We start from the raw sequence: 25,606 nt of genomic DNA on the forward strand, positions 1-25,606 counted from the left end.
AGCATCAGGTACATGCAGGGTCCAACTGTTATTGGGTTGAAACCCTTTGCTTAGATGGGTAAAAGTATGTTTACTGCAGCATAATAATTATAATTGGAAACTGAAGCAATCCAAATGGCCTTCAATAAGGACCAGTAAATAGATTATGGGAAAAAAAATAGATTATGGAAATAGTTCTCAGGTCTCAGGACCCCTTCACACACCAAAAAAAAAAAAAAAAGTCACTGAGCGCCCAAAGAACTTCTGTTTATGTAGGTTGTATCTATTGATATTTACCGTATTAGAAATTCAAATAGAAAAATATTTTTAATATTTATTAATTCATTTAAAAATAACCCAGGGACTTCCCTGGTGGCACAGTGGTTAAGAATCCGGCTGCCAATGCAGGGGACACGGGTTCGAAACCTGGTCTGGGAAGATCCCACATGCCGCAGAGCAACTAAGCTCGTGTGCCACAACTACTGAGCCTGTGCTCTAGAGCCCGTGAGCCACAACTACTGGAGCCCACACACCTAGAGCCCGTGCTCCGCAGCAAGAGAAGCCACTGCAATGAGAAGCACGCACACCACAATGAAGAGTAGCCCTGCTTCCTGCAACTAGAGAAAGTCCGCATGGAACAACGAAGACCGACCCAATGCAGCCAAAAATAAATAATAAAATAAATTTATTTTAAAAATAAAATAAATAAAACAACCCATTAAATGTTAACATAAGTAACATATTTAATGAAAAATAAATAATTTTCCAAACAAAAGAAAAATCAATGGGAAGAGTGGCAATGATTTACATTTTTGCAAACTGCTTTAATATCTGGCTTAATAGAAGCTGGATTCTCATACCTACCTGGGCATTCAATCTGCTGCAATATGTTGCTTTGGTTAAAATATATAAAGAAAATCAAGCCTTACATTTACTAGGTAAAAGAGGGAAGAATATCTTAACTGTTTCTTCAAACTGTGTAAACTGTTCTTTAATATGACACCAAAACTTGACAAGTGATAGCTTTTTTAGAGGTTAGTTGCAATGTGGAATCAGAAACTATATATTAAAATCTATCCGGCAATGTGAATCCTTTACTCATGAGTGATTGTGTAACATCGTGCATTGGTCATTTGGGAAACACTGGTTCAGTGAGTTATGTACACCTTTTAAATGTTGACATATTTCATCATCCAATATCACATGACGTGCAGCCTCTGGAAAATTGCACCATATACTTGTGAGAGAATGATAGTGAAAAGGCAAATACTGTAACATTTTAGTATTATTATGAGAATGGTTTTGACCTTGCTGACTCTCTGAAAGAGTTCCTAGATGATACTTTGAAAACCTTTAGATTATGGTACCTCTTACTAGGACATAACTTTTAAAAAAAATGAAGACCTATCTATTGACATGGGTGTCCTTCTACTGGTCTATTAAACCTCAGATTCCACACTTGTCAGAAACATTCCCTGGCTAGATCCTCACTCTACCACAACTCTTCATTAGTTGTTTTTCTTCTGTGCTCCCATAACACCCTATAGAATTATCACAGCACTTATCATATCCTATTATGATTGTCCAATTATTCAACTGTCTCTCACTAGATCAAAGCGAACTTTTTATTTTTAGGGATTTTTAACATCTTTATTGGAGTATAATTGCTTTACCTTGCTGTGTTAGTTTCTGTATAACAAAGTGAATCAGCTATACGTATACATATCCCCATATCCCCTCCCTCTTGCGTCTCCCTCCCACCCTCCCCATCCCACCCCTCTAGGTGGTCACAAAGCACGGGGCTGATCTACCTGTGCTACGCGGCTGCTTCCCACTAGCCATCTATTTTACATTTGGTAGTGTATATATGTCAATGTCACTCTCTCACTTCGTCCCAGCTTACCCTTCCCCCTCTCCATGTCAAGTCCATTCTCTACGTCTGCGTCTTCGTTCCTGTCCTGTCCCTAGATTCTTCAGAACCATTTTTTTTTTTTTTTAGATTCCATATATATATGTTAGCATACAGTATTTTTCTCTTTCTGATTTACTTGATCAAAGTGCACTTAAATTCAAGGGTATCTTTTATCTCTGTACCACCAAACCCTAGCATATACTACACTTGGTATAAATAAGTTTGGTGAAGCAGTGAACGAACGGTAAACTAGACATACCTCTGCCATCTGTTGTTCAATAATTTGATGTGCAATTTCTTCTATGGTTGCCATGATTTAATTGCCAAGTGTCCTGCCAAAAGTAAAAAGATGCTTTTTTACAATTATACCCATAAAACATATTTACTGAAGAATTTAAAAATGGAATTATATGTTAGGATTTGCTTCAAAATAATCCAGCTGTGTGGGTGGGGGTGAGAAGGAATAAACAAAACAAGAATGGCCACGTGCTGACAATTACTGAAGACTGCTAAAGTTTATACAGGGTTCATAAAACTATTCACTGTGTTTTTATAAATTCTGAAAACGTCTATTAAAAAAACCCAAACTATTCAATACCAAACAATTTCACTTTTCAAAGATACTGAAGCCTAAGCTGCAGACCTGATATAGATTAGGAGTAGTTTATTAACTGAATAAGGGCAACCCAGCCTGTAAAAAAAAAAACCACATCCTTGTAGTCATTTAACACACTTTTAAAGCAGTATATTGTAAACGCTGACAAAATAACTGCATTCATTCAGAGGGCTAGATTTCTCTAGAATTTTGTGATTGTTCTTCCTTGTTCTATTAATTTGAATTTTAATGTAAAACTGTCTTCAAATGGATTTGAGAGCCAGTAAGATTAATGGGTTGACTTCGGCTTTTGCTTTTTCTCTGTATCAGGTAGTCAAGAATACAAAAATTATTTCTGACTTTATCATATTATATACTATGATAAATTCACTAATATTCTGTAATTATAATTAATATTAATTGCCAAATTGTCTGAATTATTTCTTTCAATTACTTTTAAAACCTTAAATCCTTCAATTACTTGTTCTAAAAGCAATACACAATATTTAGATTAATTACTCAACTCTCTCTCACTAGATTGAAAAGTACTGCCCTCAACCTCTCTGGAACCAACCAAGGAGACAGTTACTTCCCAGGTCTTGTGTGCTCTGGGTCCATGATGGCAGTGGCAGCCCTCCCAAACTCTGACCCATCTTTGGGGGGTCATTCTTCCCTTTTCTTGAAGGATAACACATGTTCAAAACTGAATAGCTCTATTGCCCATCCAGTAGAGTCCCAGAAATCCAATAGCCTTCATTCATTTCATCCCATCTCTGTCCCCTTCAGTCCAAGATGGCAGCATTTCTGCTGGCATGAAATTCCCAGAAGTCTTGCTGCCTCCCATGCAGTTCATGGGGGTCCAAGCCATCAGACAAGAGAGTCCTGAACAGATCTCTTCTGGATAACTCCATCTCTATTCCTGGCTTGTGCTGTATGTAGATCTCAAGGACACTGCTAATGTTGTAGTCTTCTGAACAAGGCCGCTTATTTTCTCCCACAAGAAAAACTCTTCCTCTGAGATTCATTTAAGCCAGTTACACTACAGTTTTTAGTGACTTTTATTGTCATTCATTCATTTCTGTTCCAATTTCATTACTCATTGATGATCTGACACTGATTGTTGTCCCTTTCCTGCCATTCTCCCAGTTTCCTGACCTCAAAGTCCATTAATGTTCACCCAAATGCTACTTTAATATTGTGCTGTCAGATTGCTCTAACATATATATTTAATAAAATTTTAGCTCTTAATATTCTTCAAAGCCTTTCCTTTAACTATAGGACATGAGGTGTCCTTTTATGTATTTGTTTGTTTATTTATTTATGGCTCTGTTGGGTCTCCGTTGCTGTGCGTGGGCTTTCTCTAGTTGCGTCGAGCAGGGGCTATGCTTCCTTGCGGTGCACGGGCTTCTCACTGCGGTGGCTTCTCTTGTTGCGGAGCACAGGCTCTAGGCGCGCGGGCTCAGTAGTTGTGGCTCGCAGGCTCTAGAGCGCAGGCTCAGTAGTTGTGGTGCACGGGCTTAGTTGCTCCATGGCATGTGGGATCTTCTCGGACCAGGGCTTGAACCCGTATCCCCTGCATTGGCAGGTGGATTCTTAACCACTGTGCCACCAGGGAAGCCCATGGACGTGATGTGTCATTTGTTAAACCTTACATTCTAGCCATATGCACTACTTGTATCCTTGAATTTACCATGTTGCTTCGTGTTTCCATGTCTTTGCTAATGGCTTCTCTACCATGAATGCTATGGAATCACTAGATCAACATGTTTGTTTTCCAAGACGAAATTTAACTCAAAAAACTGAGGAAAAATGAGCATTCTTTACATATTGTTGATGTAAGTATAAATTGTTATATTTCTAGAAAGAAATTTGCCTATGTCTATGAAGTGCCTTAAAAATGTTCATACTCATTGATCCAATAATTCATTCAATATTCTTCCATTCAACAAATACTTGTTGAGTGCTTACTATTAGCCAGGCATTTTTCTAAATGTTAGGGATTGAGCAGGGAGTATTAAAACAAACTTCCCCTTGTAAAATTTATATTTTGGTGGGGTGAAACAGACAACAAATTTCAGCTACTCCCAGAACTGACTTTCCTGGATGATTATTTAATATATACAAACTGTGCATATGAAAAGCCCCTAGAAGGCAAGAATCAACTTTGTGTCAGCACCTTTGACAAACAGCAAGATCTCAGGATGCTTACAGAACTGAAATGCATCCTCAGTCTCCTGTTTCAGAAGTAACAATGTCTCTTTAATGGTCAAAGAATAAAGTTTCAGCCCTTCTCCTGGTATTTTTTCAGTATTTACTAAGCCCCTATAACATGCCTGCCACTGCAGACACAAAGTAGCATTCCTTTATAGTCTGACTTCCTCATCTTCTCATTTTGTCTCCTACCAGTCCCAGAGGGGCGTCTGTTTAGGACAACTGGAATGTTGTTTATTCCCCAATATACAGTGCCAAGCTCCTCTTCCCTCATTTAAGTTTCCCACCTTTAAAACTCAGTTCTAATTTTTTTGTTTTTATTCCAATCTTTCTAGATGAGTACAGCATTTATTGTGTATACTAAGGCTGTTAACAAGGCCTCAAGAACAAACTTCTGTTTACTTCTAATACTGTATGCAAAATTTTATGGGAAGGTGCATTTTTCTAGCGAGAGTCCATGGCCTTCATAAAAGATTTTAAGAGGGTGCAGAGGGTCCTATATGACTTTTAAAAGTTACATGATTATATATACTGTTAATCCTTTATCATATGCGGTTTCTTTTGTCTTTTCTATTCCCCAGGAGTAGGAATTATATTTTGTGTAGCAGACATACAAACAGTAGATATTTTGGGAATGTCTGCTGCCTTTGATTTCCTAAAAAAAGATTGAGATGTCCCTACAAAGAATGATGAAATTACATTTTATGCGATCCACTTTTTAATAAGAATAAATAGAAATATCTCCTTTAGAGCTACCAAATTGACACACAAGTAAAATCTAAAATCAATCATTGTGTATCAACCAACCGCAGAGCAGTCACTGTTCAAAATCCCTCCAAAGTCGAAGGCCTATTTACAAGTTCCGGAGGCACAAAATCCCTAAAGGGCTTAATTTCAAGTCCTTTTGCTTTTCCTTGCCAGTTATTATTATTATTTTTTAAACAGCTGACGTATTTAGTGAAGATTACGAGACAGGTTTGGCAACATTTGTCATTCGTAAAACGGCATCTGCTGGAGTCGGAGGTACAGTTTCTTAACAAAAGAGCTACTGGAAGCTTGGACATGCCCACTGCACTGAGGACCCTTGGCCGTTCCATTTTATTTCTCAAAAGATACAGGTCCAAAGGCAGCGGCCACTCCCGACCCCGTCGGTCGTGAAAGTTGAGAGCATTATTCCGTCCGTCCTGTGTAAGCACGAGTACTAGCCAGAGGCTCGCGGTGAAAGGGATCCGGGCCTCAGCTCGCGACCACTCGCAGCCAGGCCGGCCTCTCAGCATCCCGCCGGCGCTCGAGCCCAAGCGGCGCCCCGGGCCCGGGGGCGGCGCGCGGCTTCCTCAGGCGGGGGAAGCGGCAGCGCCGCCGAGACGGAAGCTTTTCCTGTAGGTGAAAGGTCAGAGGCGCCGCGGGAGAGGCTGCAGTGCGCGCCGAGCCGCTCGGGGACTCCCTCTCGCGCCCGCCGCCCCAGCCCCTATCCGGGCTCCCGGCCCCGCGCCGAGCTCCGGCTCCGGCCTTGGCCTCTCTCGGAGCCCCGGGCACTCGGTCCCGCTGCTGCGGCCGCTCTCTGCGCTCCCAGCCCACCCCGAGCAGCGCGCCGCGGCACTGCCGGAGGGCGGGTTCCACCGGCCGAAGCCGCAGGCTGTTGGGAACGCTGGGGGCGCGTCCGTTGGCACCTGGGAGGAAGGGACCTCCCCACGGTCCCCGCTCCGGGCGCCGCTGCAGCCGCTTTTCTCCTCACCCGTCCCTTCTTACCGGCGCTTCTCCGCCGAGCTACGTCCTTCGCCGGGCGTAGACGACAGCCCCGTTGCAGCTACTGCTGGGCGGCGGGGGGGGGGGGGGGGCCCCCGGGGAGGGAGGGGGGGGGGGAGGGGGGGGGGGGGGGGGGGAAAAAAAGGGGGGGGGGGGGCTTTCTGGGTTTGGGTATTTGGGGGGGGTCAGAGTTCGTGACCCCTCCCTCAGCTCCTCGGTGCGCGCTCCCGTCCGCGCCTGCGCACGAGTGCAGTGGAGAGGCGGCGAGAGGAGGTAGTGACGTTCCCCGAGTAGAGGGATGAGAGAACCCAGCCTGTGGAGGTCGACTGTCCCCTATCGGATGGGAGGGAGACTGCCTTGCCGCAGCTGCGCGTCCCTATGCGGGACTTCGAGAAGCCGCGTGGCCTTAGCGTTCCGTTTGCAAAAGGCGGTCGTTAAACGAAGTTTTGAGACTGTTCCGATTTGAGCCAGGATAGATAACCCAATCAGTTTTAGACAGTTCGGTTTCTAATTTGTGGTGAAGTGGGCTCTGTTTCAGGCTCTTAGCTTGGACTAAACGGCTTATTAGAGGACTAACAAAACTGGGTAGATCCCGATAAAGTATTTTAAATAACCTTAAATAAAACAAGCTGGGGCATAGTCCTCTATAGTAAGGCTAAGTTTTACTTATAAAGTCTTGTGAGTAAATAAGCATAAGGGCTAAATGGAGCTAGAATTTAATATCACTTAGAATGAAAGCTTCCGAAGACTGGCTTTAGTCTGTTTCATTCAGCGGTGTATTCCCAAGCTTATAGGACAGTGCCTAATGGTCAATGAAGATTCGAGAAATGAGGCATTGATGGAACTTCACGTTCTGATAGTGGCTCCTGAGGCACCGAGGTGTGGCAGCCAGGGCTGCCCTGTGTGCAAAGCACTGTGTGGTTTAGATGTTAAGAGAAGGGGGTCCTCAAAATGTCTTTTAGTTTTGATTGGCACTAGAAAAGCAGTCACGGATTCAGGCCAGAAACCCAAGTCAGGGAAAACAAAAGTGCACTGGTAAGGAGAACATCTCCTCTCTCATTTCCCTCTGGAACTAGCCGGCTGGACAAAGAAAAGGGGCAAGCAGAAACCGCTAACAAGTAAAAATATGCTCTATGCCTCATTCTCTGGAAGTCTCCCTGTTCCTTTTAGTACCGTTTGTCGTGTGTTTGGTGGTTTTAAGGCAGCCCCTCCTCCGTCCACCCAAATTTGGGATCAAATCGTTAAGCGTGTCCCAAAGACAAAAGCTATAGGTCCAATGGGAAAAGGCAATCTGAGACCTTTCCTCTATTCTTAGTGCCTCATATGCCATTTGGGGAGTATCTTTTGTGGGTGAGAAAGAGCTTCCCCTAATTATGATTCAGGAAAACAGGACAGTGTGGTTCATCTTTGAATGTGTGGTTCATGGTCAGTGTGGTTCATCTTTGAATATGTGGTTCATGGTCAGTGTGGTTCATCTTTAAATTTTTTAAACTATAAAAAATTATGGTTTAGGGGCTTCCCTGGTGGCACAGTGGTTGAGAGTCCGCCTGCTGGTGCAGGGGACTCAGGTTTATGCCCCGGTCCGGGAAGATCCCACATGCTGCGGAGCGGCTGGGCCCGTGAGCATGGCTGCTGAGCCTGTGCGTCCGGAGCCTGTGCTCCGCAACGGGAGAGGCCACAACAGTGAGAAGCCCGCGTACTGCAAACAAACAAACAAAAAAGACATCATCACACCAATAGTAGATTTAGTAAATTTATTGTGTATAAATATAATATTAACATTATTTACAGTGCTAATATTTTATTTATAAAGGATCTACATATGTGGACAATAAGATACAAACTATATTATCATTTTAAGTAAAAAGTGTTTCTATAAATTTGTCATTTAAAAAAATAGTATTTCAGGCTTCCCTGGTGGCGCAGCGGTTGAGAGTCCGCCTGCCGATGCAGGGGACACGGGTTCGTGCCCCAGTCCGGGAAGATCCCACATGCCGCGGAGCGGCTGGGCCCGTGAGCCATGGCCACTGAGCCTGCGCATCCGGAGCCTGTGCTCCGCAACGGGAGAGGCCGCACAGTGAGAGGCCCGCGTACCGCAAAAAAAAAAAAAAAAAAAAAAAAAAAAAACTATTTCAAGATTGGTTCTTAACATGCTGTATGACCAACTCATATAAAAGAACCCCCCCAAAAAAGAGAGGGATTTGATATTGAGGCTTTTTGAAAATTTACTACTACGTTTATCTTAAAACAAAACAGAAATCCTACTAGAAAATTTCCATTAGAAAATAACATTAAAAGTGGCATAGGCTCCATAATGATTTGTGTATTAGAGGCATTCAAAAAAAAAAAGTCCATTTGAATTAATTTAACTCACCAAATACTGGGTGTCCAGTTCATGCAAGGCACTCTGCCAGATGCTGAGGAGGAATCTCAAATGAACAAGATACAGTTGTTGGTCTCAAGGCTAGGATGTGATAAGCACCATAAAAAAGTCTGTTTAGGAGCTAAAGGCTACGGAAGCATAGAGGAAGGAGACAGTAGGTCTAAGGAGGAACAGAGAGAAGGCCTAGGATCAACTGTTACAGAGAAGTCTTGGATAAATAGGCAGAAATGGAGGTGGGGGAAAGGATGAAGAAAAACAAAATGATGTGAACAGAGAAAGGTTGGGTTGGGGTTACCTGCAGTGTATGATACCTGAGGAAAAGTGTTCCACACCAAGCCACTCGGAAGCCAATGAAGGTTGTAAAGAGCAGGGATGAAACTAGATTAGAACTATGCCTTACAAGATGGCTCTGGCAATGTTTAAAATGGGACCATGCAAAGAAGGCACTGGAATTAGAAGAAAAGTTATGCCAGTCACTGGGAAGAGGTAACAAGGACTTGAGCTAGGGCAGATGCAATAACAAGAAGGACAACGAAGACAGAAAGGATACAAAGGCAATTGTAGAGGGTCCCGTTGACACTTGGAGGCAGATTCTGGAGCCTAGAATGGTGTTTTTCCATTGCAGAAGAAAATATACAGATTTGAATGAAAAGAAATTGAGTTGAGTTTTAGGCATGTAAAGTTTAAAGTGCTTAAGGTGTAGATGTCCAACACGTACTTGCAAATATGGACTTGCAGGATGGTGGAAAGAGCAGGTCTAAGATCTGAGTTATAATGAGGGCACTTTGGAGACTCTGATTTGGAGATGACCAGAATCCTGTCCTTACTTTCTTCAACAAATATTTTCACTTAAAAGACACAGGGTAGGTATTTTGTGAGAAACTGACATATTAGATATAGTATCTGTCTTCAAGGAGTGGGCAGTGTAGTAAGACAAATAGATTTATCTCTCTGGAAGTTCCAGTGACAATATTTAACTACAATGGATCTCAAATTTCAAAACCTGAGTACAATGAAAGCACACTCTGAGACATATCAACATACGCTGTGATAACATTTACATTTTAACTAAATTACTAAATAGCAGGCTTTCCCTATTTCCAGATATATCCTACGAACCAAATATAACACATACCTTTGGCTAACAAAACTACACTTTAAAGTTGTCATCTTCAATTAGTTGTTTCATTACAGCTTTCTATTAAACAAAGGTTGCTCTGATGATCTCATTTTAAGAAATGCTACTACATACTCAAAGAATCAAGGTTTTGGTTAAAAAGGAAGTATCTTGGGCAAAGGACAGTAGGAGGATACTGGGTACATTAGGGAACAGGGGAAAAGGTTGGGGAGAGGTTCAAAAACGTGGGATGATGCCAAAGATAACCTTTCTTATTCTCCTAGACTCTGGAGGGTCCTCTGCATTTACAGCTGCCACAGATAAAGGAGGAACACTAGTTGTAAACACGTACTAAGAAGGCCAGCCTTCCCCTAGCTTGACCTGGCATCTCTCGTCTAGGTTTCCTTCAGCATCCTTTTGGGCTTAACATTATAACTGCTCTTTTCTCCTCCTTATGAATAAAAGGAGATACTTGAAAAGGATTTGATGGAAGCACATGTATCAGTGTAGTAAATACAGTACTCTTGGGATCTAAGTACGATTTATTTATTTATTAAAGTCTTTATTGAATTTGTTACAATATTGCTTCTGTTTTATGTTTTGGTTTTCTTGGCCGAGAGGCATGTGGGATCTTAGCTCTCTAACCAGGGATTGAACCCACACTCCCTGCTTTGGAAGGGGAAGTCCTAATCACTGGACCACCAGGGAAGTCCCTCTAAGTACTATTTATACCTTCTCCTCATTTACAGAATGCATCCAATATTTTTTTTTTGCTAAAATATTAGCTATCAAGAGAGGTTTTTGAAAGTAGCTTTACAAGAAAATGTATATAATTAGGTTTCTCATTTGACATTGAATGAGCAAGGTTAAATAACTGATCAGCTTCAGTGAAGTTATGAAGGATTGATAAGGGGGAAAGGGAATGTTACTATTCCACATTTAAAACATCTTGGCGGGGAAAGTGGTTCAAGATGGCGGAGTAGAAGGACGTGCGCTCACTCCCTCTTGCGAGAGCACTGGAATCACAACTAACTGTTCAACAATCATTGACGGGAAGACACTAGAACTCACCAAAAAAGATACCCCACATCCAAAGACAAAGCAGAGCCACAGTGAGACAGCAGGAGGGGCGCAATCACAATAAAATCAAATCCCATAACTGCCATGTGGGTGACTCACAAACTGGAGAGCACTTATACCACAGAAGTCCACCCAACTGGAGTGAAGGTTCTGAGCCCCACATCAGGCTTCCCAACCTGGGGGTCCGGCAACAGGAAGAGGAATTCCTAGAGAATCAGACTTTGAAGGCTAGCGGGATTTGACTGCAGGACTTCGACAGGACTGGGGGAAACAGAGACTCCACTCTTGGAGGGCACACACAAAGTAGTGTGCTCATCGGGACCCAGGGGAAGAAGCAGTGACCCCATAGGAGACTGAACCAGACCTACCTGTTAGTGTTGGAGGGTCTCCTGCAGAGGCAGGGGTGGCTGTGGCTCACGGTGGGGACAAAGACACTGGCAGCAGAAGTTCTGGGAAGTACTACTTGGCATGAGCCCTCCCAGAGTCCACCAAAGAGCCAGGTAGGCTCCAGTGTTGGGTCACCTCAGGCCAACCAACCAACAGGGAGGGAACCCAGCCCCACCCATCAGCAGACAAGTGGATTAAAATTTTACTGAGCTCTGCCCACCAGAGCAACACCCAGCTCTACCCACCACCAGTCCCTCACATCAAAACTTGCACAAGCCTCTTAGATAGCCTCATTCACCGGAGGGCAGACAGCAGACGCAAGAAGAACAACAATCCAGCAGCCTGTGGAACAAAAACCACAATCACAGAAAGATAAACAAGATGAAAAGGCAAAGGGCTATGTACCAGATGAATGAACAAGATAAAACCCCAGAAAAACTAAATGGAGTGAAGATAGGAAACCTTCCAGAAAAAGAATTCAGAATAATGATAGTAGAGATGATCCAGGACCTCAAAGAAAGAATGGAGGCAAAGATCGAGAAGATGCAAGAAATGTTTAACAAAGACCTAGAAGAATTATAGAACAAACAGAGATGAACAATACAATAACTGACATGAAAAATACACTAGGCGGAATCAATAGCAGAATAACTGAGGCAGAAGAAAGGATAAGTGACCTGGAAGACAGATTGGTGGAATTCACTGCTGTGGAACAGAAAAGGGAAGAGAATGGAAAGAAATGAAGACAGCCTAAGAGACCTCTGGGACAACATTAAATGCAACAACATTCGCATTACAGGGGTTCCAGAGGGAGAAGAGAGAGAAAAAAAGACCCAAGAAAATATTTGAAGAGCTTATAGTCGAAAACTTCCCTAACATGGGAAAGGAAATAGCCACCCAAGTCCAGGAAGTGCAGACAGTCCCAGGCAGGATAAACCCAAGGAGAAACACGCCGAGACACATAGTAATCAAATTGACAAAAATTAAAAACAAAGAAAAATTATTGAAAGCAACAAGGGAAAAACGACAAATAACATACAAAGGAGGGGCTTCCCTGGTGGCACAGTGGTTGGGAGTCCGCCTGCCGATGCAGGGGACATGGGTTCGTGCCCCAGTCCAGGAGGATCCCACGTGCTGCGGAGCAGCTGGGCCCGTGGGCCATGGCTGCTGGGCCCGTGTGTCAGGAGCCTGTGCTCCGCAACGGGAGAGGCCACAGCAGTGAGAGGCCTGCGTACTACCAAAAAAAAAAAAAAAAAAACAAAAACAAAAAAAACAAGGGAACTCCCATAAGGTTAATAGAAGCTCTACAAGCCAGAAGGGAGTGGCATGATTTATTTAAAGAGATGAAAGGGAAGAACCTACAACCAAGATTACTCTACCCAGCAAGGATCTCATTCAGATTCAACGGAGAAATCAAAAGCTTTACAGACAAGCAAAAGCTAAGAGAATTCAGCACCACCAAACAGCTCTACAGCAAATGCTAAAGGAACTTCTCTAAGTGGGAAACACAAGCGAAGAAAAGGACCTACAAAAACAAACCCATAACAATTCAGAAAATGGTAACAGGAACATACATATTGATAATTACCTTAAACGTGAATGGATTAAATGCTCACGCCAAAAGACACAGGCTCGCTGAATGTATACAAAAACAAGACACATATATATGCTGTCTACAAGAGACCAACTTCAGACCTAGGGACACATACAGAATGAAAGTGAGGGGATGGAAAAAGATATTCCATGCAAATGGAAATCAAAAGAAAGCTGGAGTAGCAATACTCATATCAGATAAAATAGACTTTAAAATAATGTTACAAGAGACAAGGAAGGACACTACATAATGATCAATCCAAGAAGAAGACATAACAATTATAAATTTTTATGCACCCAACATAGGAGCACCTCAATACATAAGGCAACTGCTAACAGCTATAAAAGAGGAAATCCACAGTAACACAATAATAGTGGGGGACTTTAACACCTCACTATACCAATGGACAGATCATACAAACAGAAAATTTATAAGGAAACACAAGCTTTAAACGACACAATAGACCAGATAGATTTAATTGATATTTATAGGACATTCCATCCAAAAACAGCAGATTACACTTTCTTCTCAAGTGCACATGGAATATTCTCCAGGATAGATCACGTCTTGGGTCACAAATCAAGCCTCAGTAAATTTAAGAAAATTGAAATCATATCAAGCATCTGTTCTCACCACAACGTTATGAGATTAGAAATCAATTACAGGGAAAAAAACTAAAAAACACAAACACATGGAGGCTAAGCAATACGTTACTAGATAACCAAGAGATCACTGAAGGAATCAAAGAGGAAATCAAAAAATACCTAGAGACCAATGACAATGAAAACACGACAATCCAAAACCTATGGGATGCAGCAAAAGCAGTTCTAAGAGGGAGGTTTACAGCAATACAAGCCAACCTCAAGAAACAAGAAAAATCTCAAATGAACAATCTAACCTTACACCTAAAGGAACTAGAGAAAGAAGAACAAACAAAACCCAAAGTTAGCAGAAGGAAAGAAATCATAAAGATCAGAGCAGAAATAAATGAAACAGAAACAAAGAAAACAATAGCAAAGATCAATAAAACTGAAAGCTGGTTCTTTGAGAAGATAAACAAAATTGATAAACCATTAGCCAGACTCATCAAGAAAAAGAGGGAGAGGACTCAAATCAATAAAATTAGAAATGAAAAAGGAGAAGTTACAACAGACACCGCAGAAATACAAAGCATCCTAAGAGACTACTACAAGTAACTCCATGCCAATAAAATGGACAACCTGGAAGAAATGGACAAATCCGTACAAAGGTATAACCTTCCAAGACTGAACCAGGAAGAAATAGAAAATATGAACAGACCAATCACAAGTAATGAAATTGAAACTGATTAAAAATCTTCCAACAAACAAAAGTCCAGGACCAGATGGCTTCACAGCTGAATTCTATCAAACATTTAGAAAAGAGCTAACACCCATCCTTCTCAAACTCTTCCAAAAAATTGCAGAGGAAGGAACACTCCCAAACTCATTCTATGAGGCCACCATCACCCTGATACCAAAACCAGACAAAGATACTACAAAAAAAGAAAATTACAGACCAATATCACTGATGAATATAGATGCAAAAATCCTCAACAAAATACTAGCAAACAGAATACAACAACACATTAAAAGGATCATACGCCAAGATCAAGTGGGATTTATCCCAGGGATGCAAGGATTCTTCAGTATACACAAATCAATGTGATACACCATATTAACAAACTGAAGAATAAAAACCATAGGATCATCTCAATAGATGCAGAAAAAGCTTTTGACAAAATTCAACACCCATTTATAATAAAAACTATCCAGAAAGTGGGCATAGAGGGAACTTACCTCAACATAATAAAGGCCATATATGACAAACCCACAGCAAACATCATTCTCAATGGTGAAAAACTGAAAGCATTTCCTCTAAGATCAGGAACAAGACAAGGATGTCCACTCTTGTCACTATTATTCAACATAGTTTTGGAAGCCACAGCAATCAGAGAAGAAAAAGAAACAAAAGGAATACAAATTGGAAAAGAAGAAGTAAAACTGTCACTGCTTGCAGGTGACATGATACTATACATAGAGAATCCTAAAGATGCCACCAGAAAACTACTAGAGCTAATCAATGAATTTGGTGAAGTTGCAGGATACACAGAAATCTCTTGCATTCCTATACACTAATGATGAAAAATCTGAGAGAGAAATTAAGGAAACACTCCCACTTACCACTGTAAGAAAAAGGATAAAATACCTAGGAATAAGCCTACCTAGGGAGACAAGACCTGTATGCAGAAAACTATAAGACACTGATGAAAGAAATTAAAGATGATATAAACAGATGGAGAGACATACCATGTTCTTGGATTGGAAGAATCAACATCGTGAAAATGAGTATACTACCCAAAGCAATCTACAGATTCAATGCAATCCTTATCAAATTACCAATGGCATTTTTTACAGAACTAGAACAAAAAATCTTAAAATTTGTATGGAGACACAAAAGACCCCAAATAGCCAAAGCAGTCTTAAAGGAAAAAAACAGAGCTGGAGGAATCAGACTCCCTGACTTTAGACTATACTACAAAGCTACAGTAATCAAGACAATATGGTACTGGCACCAAAACAGAAATATAGATCAATGGAACAGGATAGAAAGCCCAGAGATAAACACATGCACCTATGGTCAACTAAACTATGACAAAGGAGGCAAGGATCTACAATGGAGAAAAGACAGCCTCTTCAATAAGTGTGCTGGGAAAACTGGACAGCTACATGTAAAAGAATGAAATTAGAACAGTCCCTAACACCATACACAAAAATAAACTCAAAATGGATTAGAGACTTAAATGTAAGACTGGACAGTATAAAACTCTCAGAGGAAAACATAGGAAGAACACTCTTTGACATAAATCACAGCAAGATCTTTTTTGATCCACCTCCTAGAGTAATGGAAATAAAAACAAAAATAAACAAATGGGACCCTATGAAACTTAAAAGCTTTCGCAAAGCAAAGGAAACTACAAACAAGACGAAAAGACAACCCTCAGAATGGGGGAAAGTATTTGCAAACGAATCAATGGACAAAGGATTAATCTCCAAAATATATAAACAGCTCATGCAGCTCAATATTAAAAGAACAAACAACCCAACCAAGAAATGGGCAGAAGACCTAGACATTTGTCCAAAGAAGACATACATATGGCCAAGAAGCACATGAAAAGCTGCTCTACATCACTAATTATTAGAGACATGCAAATCAAAACTACAATGAGGTATCACGTCACACCCGTTAGAATGGACATCATCAGAAAATCTACAAACAACAAATACTGGAGAGGGTGTGGAGAAAAGGGAACCCTCTTGCACTCTTGGTGGGAATGTAAATTGATAAAGCCACTATGGAGAACAGTATGGAGGTTCCTTAAAAAACTAAAAATAGAATTACCATATGACTCAGCAATCCCACTACTGGGCATATACCCAGAGAAAACTATAATTCAAAAAGGCATATGCACCCCAATGTTCACTGCAGCACTATTTACAATAGCCAGGTCATGGAAGCAACCTAAATGCCCATTGACAGACGAATGGATAAAAAAGATGTGGTACATATATACAATGGAATATTACTCAGTCATAAAAAGGAACGAAGTTGGGTCATTTGTAGAGACGTGGATGGATCTAGAAACTGTCATACAGTGTAAAGTAAGTCAGAAAGAAGAAAACAAATATTGTATATTAATGCATATACGTGGAACCTAGAAAAATGGTACAGATGAACCAGTTTGCAGGGCAGAAAAAGAGCCACAGATGTAGAGAACAAACGTATGGACACCAAGGGGGCAAAGTGGTGGGGGTGGGGGGTGTGATGAATTGGGAGATTGGGATTGACATATATACACTAATATAAATGTATAAAATGGATAACTAATAAGAACCTGCTGTATAAAAAAATAAATAAAATTCAAACATTTAAAAAAAATCTTGGCAGAGGGTTGCTGGTAATCTGATAGCTTCCTCAAAAGGCGCTATATTTTTTAATTTTCAAAGCCCTCCATGGGGCTAAGCCAATAGCTAGCGTAATCATACATGAGTTTCACATGTAATTAGGAGAATTACTAGAAGTTTATGCAATGTTTCTTGTATTTAAATGTTTAACTGTTTCTTGATTCAGCCAACCGTTGGAAGATAGAATAGCCTTGGTTGATAGTTTTCAGATTCAGATTAAACCAAACCTTGTAGTCAGAAGGTTGAGAGCTCAAGAGGAGGAGGGAGGAACTCCAATAACTTGTTGTTTTGCAAAATGCTAGTCCCAATGAAATAGAAGGAAACACTGTATAAGGCATAACCTTGGTCTCCAAAAAGGACACACTAAAATCTGCAGGGATTTAACATGGAAGCCTTATTTATGCTATCTTGGTTAAAATTAATGAGCTGCAAAGAAGTGTTAATTTACCTACAGTGACAAAAAGATTTGGGAGATAGCATGCGAGGATTTTATGTGAGGTTGCAAGAGGATTCAAAGTGATTCCACAGCAAGCAATACCCAAAAAACTGCAGCAGCCAACTCTAGGTCTAGTAGATACCCTGGTGCTGCAACAAACATTCAGAAGGCTTCAGAAGGCACTGAGTAATTCTCTTGGCAATCATAAATATAATACTGAGTTAGGAAATCCTTTATATAAAAGCAGAAGGGAAATTTATTTTGCCCTTTAATGAAATATTCTATGGATAACCTTGCCTTTTAAGATAATTTATATTTAGTTTAAGCTCAGTCAATAAATGTATATTTTGAACATCAGGAATGACTTTAATCATAGTGTTAATTTCATTTTACTTCTGCTAATCAATTTTATACATAAAGTAGTTCATATGTTAAACAGTATGTGAACCAAAATTAGGAATATAAACCCTTCCTAATGAGGTATGCTGACAGTTGGTTAAAGAAAAATATACTTTTTTAATTACCAGAGAGGACATAACACAAAGTGGTATTAAAAAAACTTTAAAAAATGATACTATACAATTTCCGCTAATACTGGCTTTGAATTTGTGTTTTTTGATATGATAATTCCAGTTCATTTAAAAAATCACAATATTATAGAAAATGTAACATTCTTTTTAGATACAAATACCACCATTGACTTGGACATCATGTAATATAATGCTTGCCATATTTTGCTTTTTAAAGAAATAATACACTTATGTTTGTGTTGAAATGGTAGTTTTTTAAAAAAAGATTAGACTTAACGTAAAGGCCATAGAGTTGATTATTTGTGCTCCCCTGCAAATGGAAACATCCTTTTTCCTACTCATTGTTGAGTTAGATGAAAATTCAGATTCTATCCCTTTGCTATAATTCGTTGATGATGTAACATTATCTCATACCAAAAGAGGTACATAACAGTAGAAATACTTTTGATAATTTACTGGAATTTCATTTCATAGTTACTGAGGTAGAAATTGGCCATGTGTTTTTCCATTAAAAGATACAAAAATTCATCTAAATTTACTGATTCAAAGACATGTGTTTTTTTCACCAGCTGTTTTATAATCACAATTTCCAAACCAAACACTGCATGGAAATTTGCTCCTTGATGTGTGTTTTTTATTTACAAAGACTTACCACTAGTGAGAATGTTACAAAATAACACTGTAAAACACACTGAGAAAACAGTATGGACTGTGTCACAAACAGCTAGGTACTTTAGAATTCAGTGTGAGTCTCAGAAATAACTCTGACCATTAAGTAAACATCAAATTTTTAATAAATAACATACATGAAAAACAAACATTTTATAAAAATTACCTTATACCTAACAAAATAATTTCTTTGATGAAGATTTTGGTTGGATTTATCCTGGCAGTGTTCACTTATATAAAATTTTTGTACTGCATTTACTCTATTCTGATGAAATTCCACCCTTTTGGAATCACACAAGAGATGAAACAAATACAGCTACAATATTGTGCCTTCTTGAAATGCTTCTATCCACCTATAAGAGAAATTTGTTAGATTTTAAAATACAATCATCCAATATATGTTAAGACAGTATAGATAATAGCTGTGCCTGTGGATCCAATTACTCTAACAAGTATATTTAAGATCTTTCTTATAGCAAATGAGAATTCTGTATGTATAGAACTACCCTTTATTTGGTAATTTGGACGAAACTTTGGCCTGAAAAGTGCATCTCTTACTTCTTTCTCTTTTTTGGCCACACCACACAACTTGCAGGATCTCAGTTCCCTAACCAGGGATACAGCCCGGGCCCTGACAGTGAAAGCGCCGAGTCCTAACCACTGGACCACCAGGGAATTCCTGTGCATCTCTTATTTCTTTGAAGCATGAGCAAGGGGCCATTTCATGTATAGGCTCTATGAAGTTCTACTGATCCCATTTAATTGATTTTGGAAGTGGATATACCTGCAGAGGCCTTTATTTCAACCCCCTTTCTGCCTTTGGGAATACTAGCTCTGTCCCTGTCTCCTCATCTCTTAATTCTACCAACCAGAGACTCCTTGGGCATCTGTAGTCCAGACCTATTCTAATATTTTCAGTGAAAGGGAATCTAGCATCTAGTAGTCTACTCCCAGTTGATCTAAAGTTTGCATGCAATATAAAAGTGTCTCACTTTCATAGAAGTCTTTCTAAAATTCTTTTGCCTCAAAAGTTTTATTTGACAATATACACAGCTACAATTATTCAGAAGACACTTGGAGGTAGTTTCTTTGTACCTCCCCAGTAGTGTAATGGCTTCTAAACTTACCATGAACACTTGAAATCATTCAATGTAGTTAGTAAAAGTAGCCCGTAGCAGATTTACCTCACATTTTAAGGATGGAATTAAAAAAAATTTTTAAATGCAAATGGCATATAATTTATACCATAATAAAAAGGCTTTTTAAAAGTTTCCATTAAAATTAACACATTTTAATATTCTATAATATTCTATAATGTGTTTAATATTCTATATAACACATTTTAATATTCTATAATTTTAATATTCTATAACACATTTTAATATTCTATAATATTCTATAATATTTAATATTCTATAATTCTATAATATTCTATTCTATAATATTCTATAAATTTAATATTCTATATATTCTATATAATATTCTATAATTTATAATTCTATAATTTTAATATTCTATAATTCTATAATATAATGTATAATGTATTCTAAATACAGCAACGCATATGATATTAACCTAAAGAGAAATTTATAAATTAGCCTGTATTAATTCTAAATAACAAGTAAGCTCATACCCTTCACCCAACTACATTCAGCTCTGTCTTGAAGGGCTTTCTATCTTGTCAACTTAATGACATAAAGATATATATTCAAAAGCTTATCAGCTTGATGATGAATTCAGGTAAAAATGATGAGAAATATAATAGCCAACAGAATTTTAGGGCAATTACTATTTTACCCAAGTAACTATTTTTTAAAGAAAAAATAGTGTGTCATAATTTAAAAATATTCTTCAGTACTCAAAAGTACCTGATTATTATTCAGGAACATATGTAATTCTGGTACATTAATTTTAACTACCTAAAGAAATGACAAGCCTGGCTTATTTAAAGTATTCTTTTTGATCTGCATGCACTTTTAAAGCCTATTGAGAAAACATGAGCACCTCTTAGTGAAAACAAAATGTATATTTTGTGAGGCCAAAATGAAAATCAGGTGAAAGGGAGGCGAACTGAATTGTTTTGTTCAGAAAGGACCTCAGTTTCACAGAGATATGCTTCTCTATGTTAAGCAATCTCATGACATCTAAATAAATATTCTTGTTGGAATTTTGAAGAGACTATTTCAGCCTTTTCCACCTAAAATGATATCCATTTCTTTCTACTCAGTCATTGGGAACAGCATGGGAGCCTCTTAATGTGTTTGACCTTTTCCCCAAAGGAGTAAGTCAGCAAGCAGCTGTTTAAACCCCTGCTGTTCCATGGCACAATTGAATCATTGGATTGCCAAAGTCCCAGAATGTTTCAAGAGAAGATTCTTAACCTCATTGGAGGAGAGGTCAAATAACCTCAGCTTCCCTTCCTTTCAGCAGAGGAGAATCATGCTGCTTCCTTGAAGGTCATGTGTACACAAAATATTTTGGACAGAACTACCTATTTTCTTTTCCTCTCTGCCTCCTGAAAATATTCCAGATACTCTTGCCTGTCTTTAAAACAATTCTAAAGAGTTTGAATAATACGTTAAATTCTTTCTAAATTGTACGTCTGATTTAAATTCTTCGTTGTTTCCATGCATGGAAGTAGGTTATTTTTAAAATCAATCAGTTAAAGTAACAACTTGAAATCTAATGTATGAAAGAAAAATATGTCTAAATTACTTACTTCTGAGCCGAGTGAGCATCATCTGCTTTGAATACATAAAATAACATGTTTTTGTGCAGTAACTGAAATACTCTCGACTCTGAATTCTCATCTTTGACTTGAGTGACAGTGAATCCTAGTAAAGGTTGACTCTCCAAAGCTGCCACATCCTAAATTTACAAAGACACAAAAGGAGATGGGTTTCTAAGTTGATACAAAATTCAGATCTGCAAACTCGTGATCTATATAACTCTAACTTAATTTCAAATACATATATATAAAACAATGGTAATTCTAGCAACTTATTCACCTTTCATTTATTCAACGATATTTATTGGGATACCCCTGCCCCACCTACACCATGAGCCAGACACTGTGCCAGACAGTTTTCAGCGTGTTCATATCCACTGAATTTCACATTATTTCTCTACAACCACAGGAGGTAAGTAATTATATTACTTTCATTTTATGGATGTAGAAAATGTAGCTCAGAAAGGCGATATATCCCAGTCCCACCGAACCTCTGCCTTTAGTGAAGTAGTCAGTAGTCACATGACACTCCCCAAACTTACATTTTAACACTATGGAAAATTCCTAACATTTCTGAGTAAGAGCTCTTTAGATACAAAACAAGGACCCTGTTCATGTCAAAACTAACAGCAACATCTCCCCCCCTCCCAAAGCAAAGTAAAACAAAAAACAGAGACAAAACAAATAAATTAGGCAAACATTGTAATTATTTCCAGGTAGCATTATAAAACAAGACCCTCAAATTATGCATGTTTAGATTTCAGATCTTACCTCACTTGCAGCATACGTATATAGCACTTTATTTTTTATGACAAACCACAAGTGTTTCCAAGGTTTTTTATTGCCCTTTGATCTGTACAAGTAGCCACTCATAGAAGAATCTTCTGTGTTCGCTGATACCTAGGTAAGCAAACCCCACACACGGTTTAATAGTTTTCATACAAAAACAAAATTTAAAATCACAAAGTTGCTTTTGATCATTGGTGCTGAAAGCAATAACCATAATAAGAATATCATGTTTCAGAATGAAATTGTTTATTTTCAAAATCTGCTACTGTACAAATTGAATACTGCATGCCATGAGCATAAAATCCTTCCTTTTAGAAGCAATTCCAGAATTTTACCTGGTTTAACTGTGCTTGCATGTATGTGTTTCTTTGCGGGTTCACCTGTATTTTCTCGGTTGCCAGAAGATGAATAATAATTCCACATGTCAAAAATGCCTTTTATTTTTTTTTAAGATCCATCCACTTTATTTTTTAACATCTTTATTGGAGTATAATTGCTTCACAGTATTTTTTTTTTTTGCGGTACGCGGCCCTCTCACTGTTGTGGCCTCTCCCGTTGAGGAGCACAGGCTCTGGACACGCAGGCTCAGCAGCCATGGTTCACGGGCCCAGCCGCTCCGCGGCATGTGGGATCTTCCCGGACCGGGACACGAACCCATCTCCCCTGCATCGACAGGCGGACTCTCAACCACTGCGCCACCAGGGAAGCCCCGCTTTACAGTATTGTGTTAGTTTCTGCTGTACAACAAAGTGAATCAGCTATACATATACATATATCCCCATATCTCCTCCCTCTTGCATCTCCCTCCCACCCTCCCTATCCCACCCCTCTAAGTGGTCACAAAGCACTGAGCTGATCTTGCTGTGCTATGTGGCTGCTTCCTACTAGCTATCTATTTTACATTTGGTAGTGTATATATGTCCATGCCACTCTCCTCTCACTTCGTCCCAGCTTACCCTTCCCACTCCCCATGTCAAGTCCATTTTCTACGTCTGCGTCTTCATTCCTCTCCTGCCCCTAGGTTCTTCATAACCTTTTTTTTTAGATTCCATATATATGTGTTAGCATACGGCATTTGTTTTTCTCTTTCTGACTTACTTCACTCTGTATGACAGACTCTAGGTCCATCCACCTCAGTACAAATAATTTCGTTTCTTTTTATGGCTGAGAAATATTCCATTGTATATATGTGCTGCTTCCATGTCCTGGCTATTGTAAATAGAGCTGCAATGAACACTGTGGTACATGACTCTTTTTGAATTATGGTTTTCTCAGGGTATATGCCCAGTAGTGGGATTGCTGGGTCATATGGTAGTTCTATTTTTAGTTTTTTAAGGAACCTCCATACTGTCCTCCATAGTGGCTGTATCAATTTACATTCCCACCAACAGTGCAAGAGGGTTCCCTTTTCTCCACACCCACTCCAGAAAAATGCCTTTTTAAAGCTGTATTTTGGGACAGTATATATTCTTTATTGCTCCTCTTATTTTAGGTGTTAGGGAAAATTACTTAAACCTTTAACTCAGTTCCTGAAGTAACTTTCTGGATTTCTAAAAACTTTATCAATAAAAAAGTAAATAGAAAATTCTTTTTTTTTTTTGGCCATGCCTGCATGGCTTGCGGGATCTTAGTTTCCTAACCGGGGATCAAACCCGGGCCCTGGCAGTGAAAGCACAGAGTCCTAACCACTGGACCACCAGGGAATTCCCAGAAAATTCTACTATTAATGGTGATTTTTTTTAAAAAAACTATTTATTTATTTATTATTTTTGGCTGTGTCGGGTCTTATTGCGGCACGCAGGATCTTTCGTTGCCGCATGAGGGCTCTTCGTTGCAGCACTCGGGCTTTTCTCTAGTTGTGGCTCTTGGGCTCCAGAGCATGTGGGCTCTGTAGTTGTGGCATGCGGGCTTAGTTGTCCCACGACATGTGCGATCTTTGTTCCCTGACCAGGGATCGAACCCAAGTCCCCTCTATTGGAAGGCAAATTCTTAACCACTGGACTACGACGGAAGTCCCTTAATGGTGACTTTAAGGATCAGTTTCTGCTCCCCAAATTTTGGTCTAAAAGCAAAGAAGCTTGTTTTGCTTCATAAAAGGCTGAAAATGTTTCAATCTCTAGGTAAAAGACACTAAGCCTTCAGTGATTATAATATGGCAGTTGAAACTTTTCTCTTTTTAAATATAGGAAAAATAGAGATATAAAAGCCAAGTTTAGGAACTGCCTTATTGGTGGTATGGTGAACAGACTCCCAAGGTGGCTTCCCACTGAGAATCAGGCTGTTCTAGCATCTTCTCCCCTCCAGTGTGGGCAGGACCTGTGACTGCTCCTAACCAACAGAATATGGTGAAGGTGATGGGCTATCACTCCCATGATTATATTACATTACATTAGACTCTATCTTGCTAGCAGACTGGCTCTAGAGACTTTCTACCATGCTGGCTTTGGAGAAGTAAGCAGACGTGTGGGGAGGCCCACGTGGCAAGGAGCTAAGGGCAGCCCCTAAGAGCAGGGTAGATCTTTCCCTAGTCAGCCTCCAGATGAGAACTCAACGCTGGCCAACACCTTGACTGCCGCCCTAAAGAGATCCCATCTAAGCTCCTGAGATAATAAATGTGTGTTGTTTTAAGCCACTACATTTGTGGTAATTTTGTACAAAGCAATAGAAGACTAATAGAGATGTGGTCTATGAATTTTAAAGTATATCTTTAATCATGTAGTAATTGTATTAATTTCTTATACATTTCATAAAAAGGATGATATATTGTTTAGTGGAAATTTTATTTATTTATTTATTTATTGGCCACACCGGGTGGCATGTGGCATCTTAGTTCCCTGACCAGGGATCGAACCCATGCCCCCTGCATTGGGAGCGTGGAGTCTTAACCACTGGACTGCCAGAGAAGTCCCAAGTGGAAAATTTATATCTAATGTTAAATTAGAAATATCTCTCAAGTGCAAGTAAATTTGTATATAGAAATAACATCCCTGTATAAGACTACTAAGTAATTAAAAAAAAAAAACTAAAATGTTTACATTCAAAGGAGTTTTCTCTTAAAATGTAGTCACATTGGGATACCCACTATGTACTTATGTTAAGTGTTACTATCATTGCCCAAAATATTTTGTACATTACTCTTTTGGAACATTTTACAATTAATTTATTAGCCATAAAAGATTAATCCCAATACTGAATAGTCATACATAGTCCTCTATTATCTTTTTAAAAGCAAAATTGGTGTTAACCAGCTTAATCACCTAATTGATTCACAAAACTTTCCTTCCAATGATTTATTTAAAAAATAAATGGGTTTCCCTGGTGGCACAGTGGTTAAGAATCCGCCTGCCAATGCAGGGGATACGGTTTTGAGCACTGGTCTGGGAAGATCCCACATGCCGCAGAGCAACTAAGCCCGTGTGCCACAACTACTGAGCCTGTGCTCTAGAGCCCACGAGCCACAGTTAGTT

At 39.5% G+C, this 25,606-nt stretch overlaps 2 protein-coding genes across 8 annotated transcripts in view; both read right to left on the minus strand.

Annotated features, from left to right (window-relative positions):
- The window catches only part of NR2C1 (nuclear receptor subfamily 2 group C member 1), a 46,032-nt gene extending 39,479 nt beyond the window's left edge, over nt 1-6,553 (minus strand). For all 6 annotated transcript variants that reach the window (XR_003432957.1, XM_027107213.1, XM_027107212.1 and 3 more), the window contains exons 1-2: nt 6,447-6,553; nt 2,151-2,223 (exon numbers count right to left, since the gene is read on the minus strand). Coding sequence is in view for 5 of the 6 variants with exons in the window: in XM_027107213.1 (XP_026963014.1) it covers nt 2,151-2,204 (54 nt within the window). In the remaining variant the exon portion in view is untranslated. The remainder of the gene's footprint in view (nt 1-2,150; nt 2,224-6,446) is intronic.
- Nucleotides 6,554-18,729: 12,176 nt separating this feature from the next.
- Nucleotides 18,730-25,606, minus strand: part of FGD6 (FYVE, RhoGEF and PH domain containing 6) — a 109,484-nt gene continuing 102,607 nt past the window's right edge. Inside the window, exons 19-21 of one of the 2 annotated variants that reach the window (XM_027107214.1) lie at nt 22,122-22,250; nt 21,342-21,490; nt 18,730-18,975 (exon numbers count right to left, since the gene is read on the minus strand). In XM_027107214.1, the coding sequence (XP_026963015.1) occupies nt 18,939-18,975; nt 21,342-21,490; nt 22,122-22,250 (315 nt within the window). In that variant the 3' untranslated portion in view covers nt 18,730-18,938. The remainder of the gene's footprint in view (nt 18,976-21,341; nt 21,491-22,121; nt 22,251-25,606) is intronic. The other variant, XM_027107215.1, reaches the window with a different exon arrangement.

Source organism: Aethalodelphis obliquidens, unplaced genomic scaffold (genome assembly GCF_003676395.1).
Source record: "Aethalodelphis obliquidens isolate GAN/ISIS:26980383/991018 unplaced genomic scaffold, ASM367639v1 scaffold8, whole genome shotgun sequence".
NCBI classification, from domain to species: Eukaryota; Metazoa; Chordata; class Mammalia; order Artiodactyla; family Delphinidae; genus Aethalodelphis; species Aethalodelphis obliquidens.